The 16,839-nt window shown below is 38.4% G+C and overlaps 1 protein-coding gene across 1 annotated transcript; it reads right to left on the bottom strand.

Annotated features, from left to right (window-relative positions):
- Positions 1–453: 453 nt before the first annotated feature.
- Positions 454–16,576, bottom strand: LOC130929063 (zinc finger protein OZF-like). The gene is made up of 2 exons (XM_057855975.1): positions 16,133–16,576; positions 454–4,788 (listed from the first exon to the last, which is right to left on the bottom strand). Exons 1-2 carry the CDS (start codon positions 16,164–16,166, stop codon positions 3,398–3,400), a joined length of 1,425 nt encoding a protein of 474 aa, XP_057711958.1. The 5' UTR covers positions 16,167–16,576; the 3' UTR covers positions 454–3,397.
- Between the last annotated feature and the right edge of the window lie 263 nt (positions 16,577–16,839).

The following is a 16,839-nucleotide window of genomic DNA, read 5'->3' on the forward strand; positions in this document are numbered from 1 at the left end:
TTGGCTAGCTCTGGCAGTGTTCAACGCAAGCTGCAACGAATGGCAGTAACTTTTTTATATCGCAAAATGTGAAAACGATTGAAACCATTAATCACCAAATTCAATCTGCTGGCAAATTCAGGCAAGTGTGTATGCTGCGCTCTGGTCTGCCCCGGTGTGGATAAGGCCTGCTTTTTGTTTTCGCAGCTTTGCAATGCAAACAAAGGCTCTCCGAGCACTCCATTTACAGTAAGGAGTGCGCGCGTTTGGAATAATGGAACGCAGCTTGGGCCGATGATTGGTTCTCGTCAGCGACCCCCCCCCCTCCCAAAAAGAATTTCTCCTCGGATCTACGCAATTCACGTAGGTCGCCCTTTTTGACTTCAAAACGGCGAATTTCGCCGAAAGGTGAGAGATTTTCATGCCTGACAAAGGAATGACTTCATTTAAAAAAAAAAAAAAAAAACAAGAACAGACCGAGCCTTGTCTTTTATTGAAGAACATTCAATGTTAGCCAGCTGTCGGGCAGTGCACACAGAAATGCAGTTTTGGGTAGTACACTTATGTATGTTTGTATGCTTTAGGAGCTAAAAAGGCATGAAATTCCTGAGCTAAAAATGAGTCCCACTTTGGCCCTCAAAATGACTCGAGAATGTTCCCACACAAATAGAAAGTGACACAAAATCAACATTTCCCTACAGATTTTCGGTCATTTCCTTTTCCGTTCGGGGCATTTACAAGTCACTTCCTGTTGATTTTGGGGAATTTACGGGTAACCTCTAGTTGATTTTGGCTGACTGAAAAGGAAGTGACCCAAGAATGTCCCCAATATGAATAGTGAGTAATGCTAGTCAATAAAAATATTCTTATTTTGGTCATATGCACAATAGGGTTGCAGATCTGCATTGATGTTAGCTTTGAGGTTACTGCTAAGGCGAAACAACTCAGGTAAATAAGTCAATATACCGTTTTAGTACCATCAAATATCCTCCAATTCTGGAATCAAGATCCGGCAATTCACTATTTAGTCCTTTAGATGGCAGTCTGATGCAAGCAGTTCCTCATTATTTTATTTCATTATTTCAATCAACGTTACTTTGTATTTCAGTACAAAAAAATCCCCCCACAAAGTAGTATTGGCAAAGTTTTTCCGGCTGAATATGTATGAAATGATCCCTTGTACAATCTTTTAAATGATTGAACTTTATTACCAGGTCTCCATTTGGCATTATAATTATTTTTTTGTATGAAACAGTTTTAGCCTATTTTTGTTCCTTATCATAAGTATATTTATATGGTTTTAAATTTTAACATAACAGTGAAATGGAAAATGTCAAAAGTGGCACATTTTGTGATGGATTCTTGCCTTTTTTTTTAAACTCATCTTTGTACTTTTTTTCCGGACTAATTTTGTAGTATAGTCAAAAGCAATGAATAAATAAAATAAAATGTACAAATATTAACACGTATGTGTTGGTCGTTTTTATTATTTTTTTTAAGCATGAATTTTTATTTTAACTGGCTAAGATATAACGATGGTTTTAAAACCAGGTATTACTATGGAGGTAGATTTGTTATTCTTTATTATTCAATCAAAAAAAAAAACGTGTTTAAATGCAAAAATAAATTTGAAACTCAAAAAATGCATTCGACAGCTAGTTATTACAAGGTAGTTAAAAACTTTTTGTACTTCAAAAAAAAAAAAAGAAAAAAAAGTGACACTTAAAAAAAAAAAATCCAATAAATATATTATTTAAAAAAAATAGGAGAGGCTAATTTTAATTTTTTAAATGATTTTTTTCTTCGATTGAAAATATTTAGATTGAATTTCTTTTTTTTTTTTTTTTTGGAGGCAACTTTTTGGGTGATTGAGATATCCTACCCATAATATGGCCCAAACACAAAAAAAGATCAATAAAAAATTAAGTGTTCAAATGCAAATTTTGGAGTCTCCAATATTTTTTCGCATTGAAAAACTTTTTTTCTATGACTGAATTTTTTTCTTTTTTGTTTGAAGCAACTTATTTTTTGATGGAATACTAAAGACACAAATGTCCTTGCCAAAATGTGGCCCAAACGCAAAACAACATTACATCAATCAAAAAAGTTGTTTCAATAAAAAAAAAAATCCATCAAGAAAAATGTTTTCAAATGCATTTTTTGAGTTTTAAATTTATTTTTGCATTCAAACAATTTTTTTTTTTGATTGAAGCTACTTTTTGGGGGGGATTGAAATCTAAAGACACAGAGGTATATACTTCCATACTTTAAAAGCATGCCAACAAACTTATATTTCCCCCCAGCTCTGCAGTACCAAATTTTACCACTGGAGGTCACAGTAATATCAATAAATTTAGCAAGAGAATGATTTGTTGGCTATACTAGTATTTTATGCAAAATATTTGAATGTACTACATTCGCTTGATTGGAAATACAATATATGTATGGTAACAGCCAACTTTTTCTCCAATTTATTTATTCAATTTTAGAGTTCCCAAAAAAACTTTCTTCTTGGAACAATTTTGTTGCTTCTGTAAAGTATCTGACGTATATCCTTATTGTTACACTTTATACAATTTTATGATGATGCAATATCAATTATTTGGATAATGTTAGCTAATATTAAAGTCGATTTAATGCAATATCATTTAAACATATAAACCAACCACCATATAAACTGCCCCTTAGCCTTAAAATATTGAGGGGGGGGTAAAAAGTATTTTTTTTTCCAAGAAATCTTTCAAAAACAAACACAAAATGTGTTTAGATAAAAATTTTGTACCCACTAACCAGTTAAACTAATAAAAACATAGTGTTTATTATGAATAAAATAAACAAGCACGGCGAAGTACAAGCACTTGAAAGAAGAGTCGAGATTTTCATCAGTGGCAGCCGGTATGATTAAAAGAACAAACAACTGACATAATCAGTGTCCAAATTAAAAAAAAAAAAAATTATTTTTTTTAAAACACTACGAGATTAAAGTTATACTGTTATGAGACAAAAAAAAGTTGCATTATTACGTAGGAGTAATAAAGGTGAATAAGCAGGTACGGACTTTCCTTACCGCTTTGACACCTTCGCTAAAGTCAACAATGATGAAAACAACTCCTGAGGCTGTTTTAAATTAAATTTTAAATTTAGGGTCTATACAGTTTCAAATCATATCAGTGAAAAGTGTAGTTTGAAAGAGGGACAGTATTAGATAAATAATGGCACATAACTTGAAAGTTGAATCGGGTGAGCCAATACTTTTGGCAATAGTGTGGATGAACTTCATACATGGATAGGACAAAGCACATGTAAGGCACCAAAAGCGCCAATCCTCAACAAGATTTGAGGAAGGTCTACGGAATACCATCGTCCTGCGTGGAAAATCTGACGAAGACAGCATGGATGACAGGCAAAACAGTCATTATCACACCAACACACACACGTGTCTAATCCGATCCTTCCGAGTGAATCCTTGACCACAAACTGAGCAGGAAAAAGGTTTTTTGCCAGTGTGGGTTGTTTTGTGACTTTGTAAGTTTTGCTTTTGAGAGAATCCTTGACCACAAACTGAGCAGGAAAAAGGTTTTTCTCCAGTGTGGGTTCTTTCGTGTGTTTGTAAGGTTTTCTTTTGAGCAAATCCTTGACCACAAACAGGGCAGGAAAAAAGTTTTTCACCAGTGTGGGTTGTTGTGTGTCGATTTAAGTTTTGCTTTAGAGAGAATCGTTGACCACAAACTGAGCAGGAAAAAGGTTTTTCTCCAGTGTGGGTTCTTTCGTGTGTGACTAAATTTTGCTTTTGAGAGAATCCTTGACCACAAACTGAGCAGGAAAAAAGTTTTTCTCCAGTATGGGTTCTTTCGTGTGTTTTCAAGGTTTTCTTTTGAGCAAATCTTTGATCACAAACTGAGCAGGAAAAAGGTTTTTCGCCAGTGTGGGTTCTTGAGTGTTGTTTTAAGTGATGCTTTCGACTGAATCTTTGACCACAAACTGAGCAGGAAAAAGGTTTTTCACCAGTGTGAGTTCTTGAGTGTTCTTTTAAGTGATGCTTTTGACTGAATCTTTGACCACAAACTGAGCAGGAAAAAGGTTTTTCACCAGTATGGGTTCTTATATGTCTTTTTAAGTGTTGCGTTCTATTGAATCGTTGACCACAAACTGAGCAGACATAAGGTTTTTCGCCAGTGTGGGTTCTTGAGTGTTGTTTTAAGTGTCGCTTTCGACTGAATCTTTGACCACAAACTGAGCAGGAAAAAAGTTTTTCGCCAGTGTGAGTTCTTGTGTGTATTTTTAATGTGCTCTTGTGACTGAATCTTTGACAACAAACGGAGCAGGAAAAAGATTTTTCACTAGTGTGGCTCCTTATATGCCTAAGACAAGTATACTTATTAGCTACGTTATTCCCACACTGAGAGCATTTGCAGAGTTTGTCGTCACCGTGTGATTTCTTATGACCATCATCACTGTAAGGTGAGTGTGACGCTGTGCCATTTCTGTCTGATGGAGCAATGTAAATGTCTGCTTGCAATCCTTCTGTTGAACTGCTGCTGCTACCGATTGGCGGCTCCGCCCCTCTGCCGGCCTCACTCGGACCATCTTCACTCTTCAAGAGCTCACCAGTCGACCTGGTTATACCTTCCTCCTCTTTAACATATGCCAGCTCCTCCTTCTCCTTTTTGATTGGAAGTTGCTCTTCTTTCTCCTCTTGTTGATCTGGCTCTGGCTCCTCCTCCTCTTTGATTTTGGGGAGCTCAACATCCTCTTTAGCGCCAGAAGATTCTAGCTCCTGCCGCTCAGCACCAAGATACTTTCTGAAACCTGTGAAACACAAGAAAACCATTGATATATTTTATGGACCACCACCGTGTCATCGCCCAGTCTTTCCTTTCTGCAAAACTTGGAGAAGACTAATACAGTGATCCCTTGCGACTTTGCGGTTCACGTTGTGGGGATTCACTGCAGCATGGGGTTTCAAAAAATATTTATGGCTAAAAATGCAATTTCGGTTGAATTGTTTTAAGGACCGAAAGTTTGCCATCGAATCGTTTGGAAAAACCTTAGTCCTCTTGAGACGACGTCATTAAAATATGGCGAGAAGTAACACGCTGGCTGATGGCGTCTTGAAAAAACTCACAGCCAATGTGTCTGCGGTTTGGAAGTATTTTGAGGTATTAAAGACGGATGCTCGGATAGCCGTCTGTAAAATCTGTTCCGCTGAAGTGCCTCGAGGGGGTACAACGCCAAAGAATTTTTCCACTTCCACTACACTTAAACGGGCACTCATAGTTCCTGCTGCAAGATTGACACATGACAGCACCAATGAGCACCATTGCAGCCTCTCCCATTACGATCCACCGACAGGGGCAGCACACCTAAGTTTGTGAAAGTGTAACAAAGAAACATGGATGCATTCAACGCAAATGCACAATACACGCTGGTATACAAATACCATGTAGGCGCCACACTTCACTTGAGCGACAAGCTATAAGTCTAGGTTAGCTTCTATTCAGCAGGACTTATTAACAAATTTTGTTCATATAGATTTTCCCCATAAACACACATATACTGCTTATTAACAGTTTGGTATAGATAAAAAAAATTACTTACAGACATATAGTTTCCAAGGCAGAAACGTTACAAAACATAACAGTAACAGTGTGAAAATTTCTCGATACGGCGATATATCGCCATATTTTGCAACCCGATGGGTTATCGATATGCTCCCGCCAAGTATTACAAGTACAGTGGGGAGAACAAGTATTTGATACACTGCCAATGGGTTTTCCCATTGGCAGTGTATCAAATACACCACTGTAAGTACTTTTATTTGACATATTGACCAGAGAATTTCAACTCAGAAGCTATTAAGTAGCTAACACTTATTTTGTTTAGTTTTCTTTTGTTCTTTTCAAGGTGAGGAAGAATGTGACTGACTGAGTCAGACATCTCAAATGCCGAGGCAGATGGTGGAACCGCTCAAACCAATGCTTGTGGCAACAAAGGTCATATGCGAAGAAAAGATATTTTACAGCAATGTTGCACAGAAAAGGTGTCACTGTTCAATAAATGACACAATAAACAATATATTTTTTTAATATTTTGAAATATCTTGTTTTTGGTTTCAACAGTTTTTTTCGAACAAAAAGTGAGACATCAATTAATGATTTAAGCTAAAAATGACAAACATCTTGAGTAATAGATATAAATAATTACCTTCGTTCTATGGTTGGGTTGAAACAAAAGTGGTTGCGCGACATCTGTAAATGGGGGTTTTCAGGGTAAAACGGACAAATTAAAAATAAGTTGGGGGCTTCCTGCGCCATGAATCAGCTATGGCAGCATATAGACATATTGTTCTATCAAACACAACAGTTGTTTTGGCTTAAAATACAGCAGTTTCTTTATATATATATATTATATATACTGTATATATTTATATACACATGGCAGAAAACACGCAGGTGACTTGAAGTTCCGCTCTGAAAGCCCCTATCTGGCCAAATTTCAAAATTGGCCGATATGCATGTGTGATACATCATTGGAAAGCTTAAGCTTGCGGGGAAATTTTTTTTGGAACAGGAGAGCATTTAACAGCAAACCCCGAACTGGAGGTGAGAGCACGCGAGAGCATAAATAAAGACGAAAGATTAAAGAAGATTTTAACGAAATATCATCGCGTACTTACCTCTTTTCGATCCAAAAACTCCATCTAGCATGTATTATCGAGTGTCAAGACTCAGCTGTGAATGGCCACAGCCGGATTTTGGGGGGATTTTATGGGTGAAACATGGTCATATAACAAGGGTCGCGATGCAGAAATCGCAGACATCAAGAAGTAATTGAGATTTTCATTTTCATCAGCTTAGAATCATGAATTGATGTCTAATATTTCGTTGAAAAAAAAAACTACTTTCAAAATTGGTTCACTTGCATATTTTAACCTTTTAAACAAATTACGTCACAATGAAAAAAATGGTGTCTGTAAAAAAAAGTCACTGATATCCACCTCATAACTACCGCTTAATTGTATTTTTTTTTTTTTTTTTTTTGCTACTGTCGCATTTTCTCTGATATGTTAGATGATAATCGATCCAAACAAAAAGAAATTGGAAAAAAAAAAACGTTTAAAAGGGTAAATATATGAAAAAGAAAATCTCAACCACTCCTAGATGTCTGTGATTTCTGCATCGCGACCCTTGTTATATAACCCTGTTTCACCCATAAAATCCCCCCTAAAAATCCAGCTGTGGCTATTCACAGCTGTGTCTTGACACTCAGTGATACATGCTACATGGAGTTTTTGGATCAAAACAAGGTAAGTACGCGATAATATCTCGTTAAAGTCATGGCGTCTTTAATTCTGCTCTTTCATGCTCTCGCCTCCAGATAGGGTTTCGCTGTTTAAATAGTTGTTTTTTTTTTTTTTTTAAATGCCATCCAGTTCAAAAATTTTCTTCCCCCAGAATATTGAGATTTTAAGCTTTCCATTGATGTATCACACGTGCATATCGGACAATTTTGAAAGTTGGCCAAATTGGTGGTCTTAGAGCGGAACTTTAAGTCACCTGAGTGTTTTTCGCGATATGTATTTCCAGGGTTTTATCAACACGTTATTGATATTATACAGTGGGGCAAATAAGTAATTAGTCAACCACCAATTGTGCAAGTTCTCCTACTTGAAAAGATTAGAGAGGCCTGTAATTGTCAACATGGGTAAACCTCAACCATGAGAGACAGAATGTGGAGAAAAAAAACAGAAAATCACATTGTTTGATTTTTAAAGAATTTATTTCCAAATTAGAGTGGAAAATAAGTATTTGGTCACCTACAAACAAGCAAGATTTCTGGCTGTCAAAGAGGTCTAACTTCTTCTAACGTGGTCTAACGAGGCTCCACTTGTTACCTGTATTAATGGCACCTGTTTTAACTCATTATCGGTATAAAAGACACCTGTCCACAAGCTCAGTCAGTCACACTCCAAACTCCACTATGGCCAAGACCAAAGAGCTGTCGAAGGACACCAGAGACAAAATTGTAGACCTGCACCAGGCTGGGAAGACTGAATCTGCAATAGGTAAAACGCTTGGTGTAAAGAAATCAACTGTGGGAGCAATTATTAGAAAATGGAAGACATACAAGACTACTGATAATCTCCCTTGATCTGGGGCTCCATGCAAGAGCTCACCCCGTGGCATCAAAAAGATAACAAGAACGATGAGCAAAAATCCCAGACCCAGACAGGGGGACCTAGTGATTGACCTACAGAGAGCTGGGACTAGGGCTGGGCGATATGGCCTTAAACATGTATCACGATAAATTGAGCAGATTTATCTCGATAACGATAAATGACGATAAATTTGCCCAAGCGGACTGTTATATAATTTGAAAATCTGAATCAATGCATGAAATACAGATTAACTATTTCTTGTTGATTTATTTACCAGCATTCAATTTGATATACTGTATTTAACAATTGTACATGCAGTCTAAACATTAAATTTGTAAAAATTAGGGCTGTCAAAATTATCGCGTTAACTGGCGTTAATTAATTTTTTAAATTAATCACGTTAAAATATTTGACGCAATTAACGCACTTGCCCAGCTCAGACATATTTAAATGTCACTAGAGTGAAAGGCCCACCTGTTGTGTTTTGCGAGTTTTGCTGCCCTCTGCTGGCGTTTGGGTGCGACTGATTTTATAGTGTAAGTAATTATTGCCATCAACAATGGCGGGCTACTAGTTTATTTTTTGATTGAAAATTTAACAAATTTTATTAAAACGAAAACATTAAGAGGGGTTTTAATATAAAATTTCTATAACTGATTTAGAACTGATTTATTGTTATAATAAACAAATACAGTCCTTATGTACCGCATGTTGAAAATATATATCCATCTTGCGTCTTATCTTTCCATTCCAACAATAATTTAGAGAAAAATATGGCATATTATATAGATGGTTTGAATTGCGATTAATTATGATTAATTAATTTTTAAGCTGTAATTAACTCGATTAAAAATTTTAATCGTTTGACAGCCCTAATAAAAATGTATTTGTAAGCAATAAGAATTCAAGTATGAACATTTATAACAGCGTGTATGACTTGAACAATGTACACTGTCAAAATCAATATGCCTGTGCAAACATGTAATTGTAACACAAATGACTTGCAGCTTGAACAGTACACTTCAAAAAGACAACTTATTGTTAATGGCTGCTGTGATATAATTATTAAATACAAGTGTTTACTTTATGGTTTAAGGGTTTTTTTCCCCCCCAGTGCATTTTTTCATAAATGCACGCACAATAAAAATAGCTGGGGCCATTTCTCGGTCATTATAAGTTTCGCCGTTGGATTGTCCTTTATGCAGAATTCTTTACCATCACAAAAGCTATCAGAGGAATCACACACACAGACAGATACAAAATAACGCCACATAGTAATTGCTAGATGCAGTCCGTGCCCAATCCACTCATTAAGTTCAGCCGTTTCGACCAGGTTAGAGCCTCTATCCGACTCCATAACGTTCATTTGTAGCGTTAGCCGCTAGCTAGCGTTAGCCTGGCTACCAGTAGAAAGCACTGAAAGCACCATCTCCGGAAATCGTGAGAACAAAGGAGGACAGCGGGTGAAAGCCCGTCTGGATGCCACCAAGAGTCTACTAAATGTCGGTTGAAAGTTTGGTGAACCTCCCTTAAGCCACACTCCATCACGTTTTGCTTGTAGCGTTAGCTGCTAGCGTTAGCTTACCGGGCTTCTGTTTGATTGGCTTCCTGATGATCACGTGACTCCCTACGTAAGCACATTCACTGCTTTCTTAAAGGGGAATGAACATAGACGAACAACACAGAATCAAAGCGGGATGAAAAGACTATTTTCTTGTTTTATTAATTTACCGAATTTACCGACATGGTCAAAATTACGTCGGTCATCGTTAAGAATTTCGGTGACGGTAAATTTTCGGTTTACCGCCCTGCTCTAGCTGGGACCACAGTAACAAAGGCTACTATCAGTAACACAATGCGCCGCCAGGGACTCAAATCCTGCACTGCCAGACGTGTCCCCCTGCTGAAGCTAGTACACGTCCAGACTCGTCTGCGGTTCGCTAGAGAGCATTTGGATGATCCAGAAGAGGACTGGGAGAATGTGTTATGGTCAGATGAAACTAGGACTGCAGCTATCGAATATTTTAGTAATCGAGTAATCGACTGAAAATCCTATCGATTAATCGAGTAATCGGATCAAACATATATTTTTTTAGGTAAAGAGCAATTATAAATACACAGTACATGAGAAAATAAGACATTTCATCTAATATTGAACTATTTTCAGTCAATCAATGTGTTTATTTTCAATTTATTGTTGAAAACAGCCAACAATTGCCTCTCAGATGTGACTAGAATAAAAAAAAAAGACCAATTCACTGCTTTCACTCCGAAAACTTTTAGATCTTATATAAAAAAATATATATATATTTCTTACCTGAAAATGCCATTACGCTTGATAACACACATCACTTAAAAATTAAGTGTTTTTCCCACGTGTTTCAATTGAATTTCCATTTGTGTCAAGCCATTTTTAAATTCTAGTGAAGTTTTAAGTTAGTCTAAACTGTAAGTCCTGATAGGATTTGTAGTTTTTTTGCAGTGTTCAAAATAAATGTATTGTAACATATCAGGTCATAATATGGCGGTGATATTCTAATGAGTTCCTGAATGCACCGCGTGACGTGCAGGGGTGAGGGAGGTGCGGGAGAGTGAGAGACCTGCCTTCCTGTTGTTGTTGTTCCACAAGTTCGCAAAAAACAAATAATTGCAACCTAACGACGCGGGTGACTCTTTGACAACGTTACAGTATGAATACCTGCTTTATTGGAGCACATTAGGGACCAGTGCTACTTGGTGTTTTATCCAGCAATGACTACTGAGCTAAAATTGACAGTTAGCTTTATCATAATTTCATTTTACACCCTCATCACTCTCCAGCGCTATGTTTTCACAGATTAAATAAAGCCTGTATGTAAGACACGTTAGCCACGCATCGACAGTGATCTTAATAGAAACCTAGCCCTCCGCAGGGCTAACATTACGTGAGCGAGTGACAGTAACTTAATCTTATTTATTAGCACTGAGAACTGTACTGCTTTAAGATGGTGGCTGTTTACTAACACAGCTGACTCTGTCATTTTTGCATCTAGTTCAACATACATGTGATATCTATGAGACGCATCAGATGCTACCTGCTACCACCGTAACATCATGCAGACTAGTTTTTAGCAACGTCGGTGTAGTTTGGAGCGACTGTCGGCTGCAGAAAGGTTTTATATTTTTTTTTGCTTCTTCCTCTACGCATGTGACATCAGCGCGTTGTCTCGCTTTAAAAGTAGTCCGGGCAAAACATGATGCTTAGAGCTGGCAAAATTAAACAATTCCTCGCGGTGAATAAAATTACTCGGATCAGTTTTTAAACTCGAGGTTACTCGAGTTCCTCGAGTATTCGTTTCAGCTGTAGATGAAACCAAAATAGAACTTTTTGGTAGAAACACAGGTTCTCGTGTTTGGAGGAGAAAGAATACTGAATTGCATCCGAAGAACACCATACCCACTGTGAAGCATGGGGGTGGAAACATCATGCTTTGGGGCTGTTTTTCTGCAAAGGGACCAGGACGACTGATCTGTGTAAAGGAAAGAATGAATGGGGCCATGTATCGAGAGATTTTGATTGAACATCTTCTTCCATCAGCAAGGGCACTGAAGATGAGATGTGACTGGGTCTTTCAGCATGACAATGATCCCAAACACACAGCCAGGGCAACAAAGGAGTGGCTTCGTAAAACATTTCAGGGTCCTGGGGTGCCCTAGCCAGTCTCCAGATCTCAACCCCATAGAAAATCGGTGGAGGGAGTTGAAAGTCCGTGTTGCCCAACGACAGCCCCAAAGCATCACTGCTCTAGAGGAGATCTGCATGGAGGAATGGGCCAAAATACCAGCAACAGTGTGTGAAAAGCTTGTGAAGAGTTACAGAAAACGTTTGGCCTCCCTTTGTTGGCAATAACGGTTGACATAACAAAGTATTGAGATTAACTTTTGGTATTGAGCAAATATTTATTTTCCACCATGATTTGCAAATAAATTCTTTAAAAATCAAACAATGTGATTTTCTGGGTTTTTTTTCCACATTCTGTCTCTCATGGTTGAGGTTTACCCATGTTGACAATCGGTTGTTGTCACCTACGTCATCACGACCACCTGAGCCGCCATCTTTCATGTATCTCAGTGACCTGGACTACATCCGCCCCGGTCACGTTTGTTTTGTTGACAATTTTGCGGGTAAGCAGCCACGCGAATGTCACATCAAAATGGGAAAAAGCCAGAAGAACGACAAGACTCCTTTTGTGAAGCTTGAAAAGGAAGCGAGAGATCGGTATTTGTCAGTTATGACGTCAGTTATGGTGCCTCTGCTGTGGTCTGGAGACCAAAGATGACATGGTTGCGTGTGATAATGAGATCTGCCCCATTATTATTTAACCTGTGTTGGTCTACACCGCATGAAACAGATAAAGACATGTGTTGGTTCTGCTCTCTGTGCTCCACTTAAGTTAGTGGTGGTTGGTAGTATGTGATTTAACTGACAATTTGGCAACATTAAAAGTACCTGGCCAAAGTAGTTAACTGTCGTCCTTTGTATGAACATTATTATGCGTATGTGTATATATATATATATAATACAGTATTGACACATGCTGTACTTACAAATAATAGGATTCAAGATGACTTAATATGTTTTATTAAATACAATCAAGTCACAACAAAATACAAAATATCAATAACAGCTAAGTTTGAAAGGCTGAAACGGTTAGCATAGTAAATGGTATAACAGTACAAACTACACAACAGTTGGGCAAAGGTTTGTAAGGGCACCGCATACATAAACAATCTTATCCAACAATGTGCAATCTTCACCGTCACATGGCAGAACCAAGTTAATAGGTATAGTTCCTGTTGGATCTTATACTTCTGGCAAAGATTACTAATTACCCGTTCAACATGGATCCACAAATGTGCTATCTTCCTAGTCTCCTCCACATCTCTACCAGCTAACTGACAGCGACCTTTTGTGAACGCAGGGAGTTTGACCTCTGCACATAACATACCCACATGTTCTTGAATATCAAAGCCTCTGTCAGTCAAGACAATGTCCCCGGGCAAAAGGTTATTAAAAAAAAAGCACTGTTCAAGGTGATATGTTTGTCACTTGTGCGACCACCCCAACCTTTTGACATCAAACAAATTCCCCCCTTTGGTGTGATTCCAGTTAGGTATTTCATGGTGTAGTTATGCTTGTAAGTAGAAAACATTTGCGCACGCGCCTTGAGATTTGATGGTTTCTCTGTAAAAAAATTCAAAAAACTCAACAATCACTGCAACTTTGCGTCTGAAGGACTCAACAAACTCGTGAGGCATTGTTTTATAGAGTGTTTCTCTGTTGGGCCAAACAATTGCTCGTCTCAAGTTAGCATGTAAAAAGGGCACCATGCCACTGAACACTCAATACACAGTCATATGGGAAACATGGAATATGTGTGCAATGTGTAGTGTAGGCACGTCCAAACGCAGGCGCACGAAGGTCAGAAGGAGCATCTAAATGGCGCTGACGGCTCCTCCTGTAGCTCACCAACGTCTTCCTCCATCCTCAATTTCTCACGCCTACTTCGCCTAGAAGAGCGGTCCACGTTGGTGGGCTGAACACATGTGTGTCCCAGGCGTAAGGATGGTTCCCAGTCAGGGTCTGCCTTATTTATTTCATATGCTGGTTTTCCTGAAATTATAAAAGTCGTATCAATCATACAACAAGTTAACATTAGTAACTTAAAATGGATTCTAAAGCTTTGTAGTGTGTCTAAACTGGTGGGACCTTCCATCATATGGCACCGATTTGTATGCAACAGACTTTAAATTTTAAAAAATATTTTTTTTTAAGTTTAACTGATCATTAGGCATAACAAACAAGCAGAAGATTCTTCTGGTGATTTAGTAGATCTGTAGTCTCCTCCACAGAGTGCTTGGTCAAGCATATCATTAGCCTAAGCGGGAGGTAAATATCGCATTTTTTTCCAACACATCTCCCATACTTATAATCATTCATTGTGTGCTGTTACATCTTCATTACTACCCTTACTTTGTTACCTTTGAACTGTTTTTTGTGTACTAGTACAATACGGTGAACGCCTGTTGCTTATGCACAGTTAGCCAGTAGGGCTACAGTTAGCATCTCTTAGACACTAGCGCGGTTAGCCAAAGTAAACAACACAACCACACGCCATAAGCGTTTAAATGCAGTCAGTATCAGCATCCGAAGAACATTAACACTTCCAGTTACTTACCTTTATGGAAATGTAGGGAACAGACCGACATGTTTTCAGTTGATGAATAAAAAGTGATGGCCTTTCTTCTCACCGCTGCAACCATTCGAAGCCTCTTGGTCAACTCATCTGAGTTCCATATCTTCTCTTCCAGGCGGGAATGCTAAAAAAAAAACTATCCCATCCTTTTTGCATTTGTTTCTATCATGGGACCTAGAATGGCAGTCTTTCACACAACACGAGTGTACCATTTTCAACGATTACCACGCAGAATGGATGCCTAGCAAAGGATCACGTCGCGGGCTTGTTGTTGTTCTGCTATAGAGCCTACCCACGTACCACGTGCTCGCTGTATGGTTCCGCCCACTTGTCCGTCAAAACATAGTGTTAACCTGTTACGGCTACGTACATTTCTCCTATTTACGGCGTGTTTTTCTGCTCCTTAACATTAATAATCAAAATGGTGAAGGCGTGAGTGGCTGTTGGTTGCACTAACAGAGAAGATGGAAGGAGAGACTTGAAGTTTTACTGTATTCCGAGGGATCCAAAGAGGAGAGCGAAATGGACGGCTGCAAAAACTGGACACCAAAAAATCACCACAGACTATGTAGTAGTCATTTTATATCCGGTAAGATGCATTTAATATATATTTAGAGGGTTTTGGCCTGACAACCACAATTAAGATCATTGCTAGGCTAATCGCCGACAACATACGACGTAGTACGACATAGTTTCAAATTCAAGATGTTTGTGACTTCCCTTTCTTCCACCATCGTTATTTTTTGAATAATATTTAGCTGGTACCAAGTGAAAGAAACTGGCCTCGTCTACGGGGCTGACAAATAACCACAATTAAGATCATTGCTAGGCTAATCGCCGACAACATACACGTATGTATGTAGTGAGTGCTATCGCTAAACCATATAAACATTAAAAGCCCTAGCTCCATTGACAAATGACATGAAATACATTAGACTTGACAGTGGATGTTAGCAAGAACAAAAGATTTTGAATTGAAAATTTCGTAACTCACCTTCCGAGCACAAGATTCCTGCCGAATTTTCGTGTACGAGGACCTGTTTCACCCAACCAGCAACGTAGCATTTATAAGCCTCCAAGCTCTTAAAGTTTTTCAAACTTTCGTGAGAATAGGCTGATTTTGTGTGGACAAGATAGTTGTAAATATCAGGGTCAGGCAGAGACGGTGAAGGCAGCCGGTCAAAAATCATCGATCTAGGCATCAAATATGGATCTGGCGACTGTATAGAACGAAGCTTTTCCACATAACGCCTTTTATACAACAGATCCAGTGAGTTTGCGGCATCAGAAAGCACCGGGTCTTCCATGAAATGCATTTTAAATTCCGCCATCAATTGAAAACAATGCTAATACAGAGTCAAAATGACGGACAAGTGGGCGGAACCATACAGCGAGCACGTGGTACGTGGGTAGGCTCTATACACGAAAACCCACAATGCACTGCGCCAGAAACGTCACAAGACAAGAACCGATTACAGGCCTCTCTAATATTTTCAAGTGGCAGAACTTGCACAATTAGTTATTGACTAAATACTTATTTGGCCCAGTGTATATACCAAAAATGTAATAATTATAAATAATAAATTTGTTGGGGTGACACTACATTTTCACCATAATCAGCGGTCACACTTAAGTGATGTCACGGGAAAGAAAAAAATTCGAATCCCTTGACAGCACAACTTTTTAACATTAAAATGTATTCTCATAACCACGATCTGTCATGTACAGTCCATGTACGTATCATTGAAAGTGAACCCACCTTCTTGTCTGTTAAGAACAACCTTTCCGTGCATTACTTTGCATACAGTCGAGTGTTGCTGACGTGGGGGCTCCTCTTTAACCTCGCAAAGTTCCTCCTGGAACTTTACTGCAGCTCGGTTGGTACTTGCGGATATTTTCCTCACTTGATTGCTGAACGCTTGACAACGTGCCTTGCAGCTTTGTGAACTGGTGGTGTCCAGCGGATTGTTTACACCGGCCAGCTAGGCTAAAGTAGGCCAAAAAAAAACAACGAGTGCCGTGACTTGAAGATGACTGATGTTTGCTTCTGGAATGTAGCTTGTGCTGGACACGTCGTCGTGGCTTCGGTTTAGTTAAGTGAAATAGGCGCGCATATAAAAAAATAATAATAATAATTTAAAAAATCCACGGGGAAAAATGTTCCACCTTGGCCAGCCTTTATCTCTGTCATTTCCGAGCAGGATTGCATGATGGGAAAGACAGCCTCCAGCCCAATCACACTGTAACATCCGCCTAGTTTAAACGTAAAAAACAAACAGCCCAAATTACAAATTCCCTTTCAAAATAAAAATATTTCTGTTATACAACTTAATCGATATTTTGAAAAAAATCAGTGTGATTGTAGCGTTATCATTTCTCCTAAAAGGGTCATGGGAAGTGTAGTTCTTCATAAAAATCATCAGTGCGTTTATCAACGCCCTCTGGCAGTCAGCAGGGATGAAATAG

The sequence above is a fragment of the Corythoichthys intestinalis genome, chromosome 13 (genome assembly GCF_030265065.1).
Source record: "Corythoichthys intestinalis isolate RoL2023-P3 chromosome 13, ASM3026506v1, whole genome shotgun sequence".
In the NCBI taxonomy this organism is placed as follows: Eukaryota; Metazoa; Chordata; class Actinopteri; order Syngnathiformes; family Syngnathidae; genus Corythoichthys; species Corythoichthys intestinalis.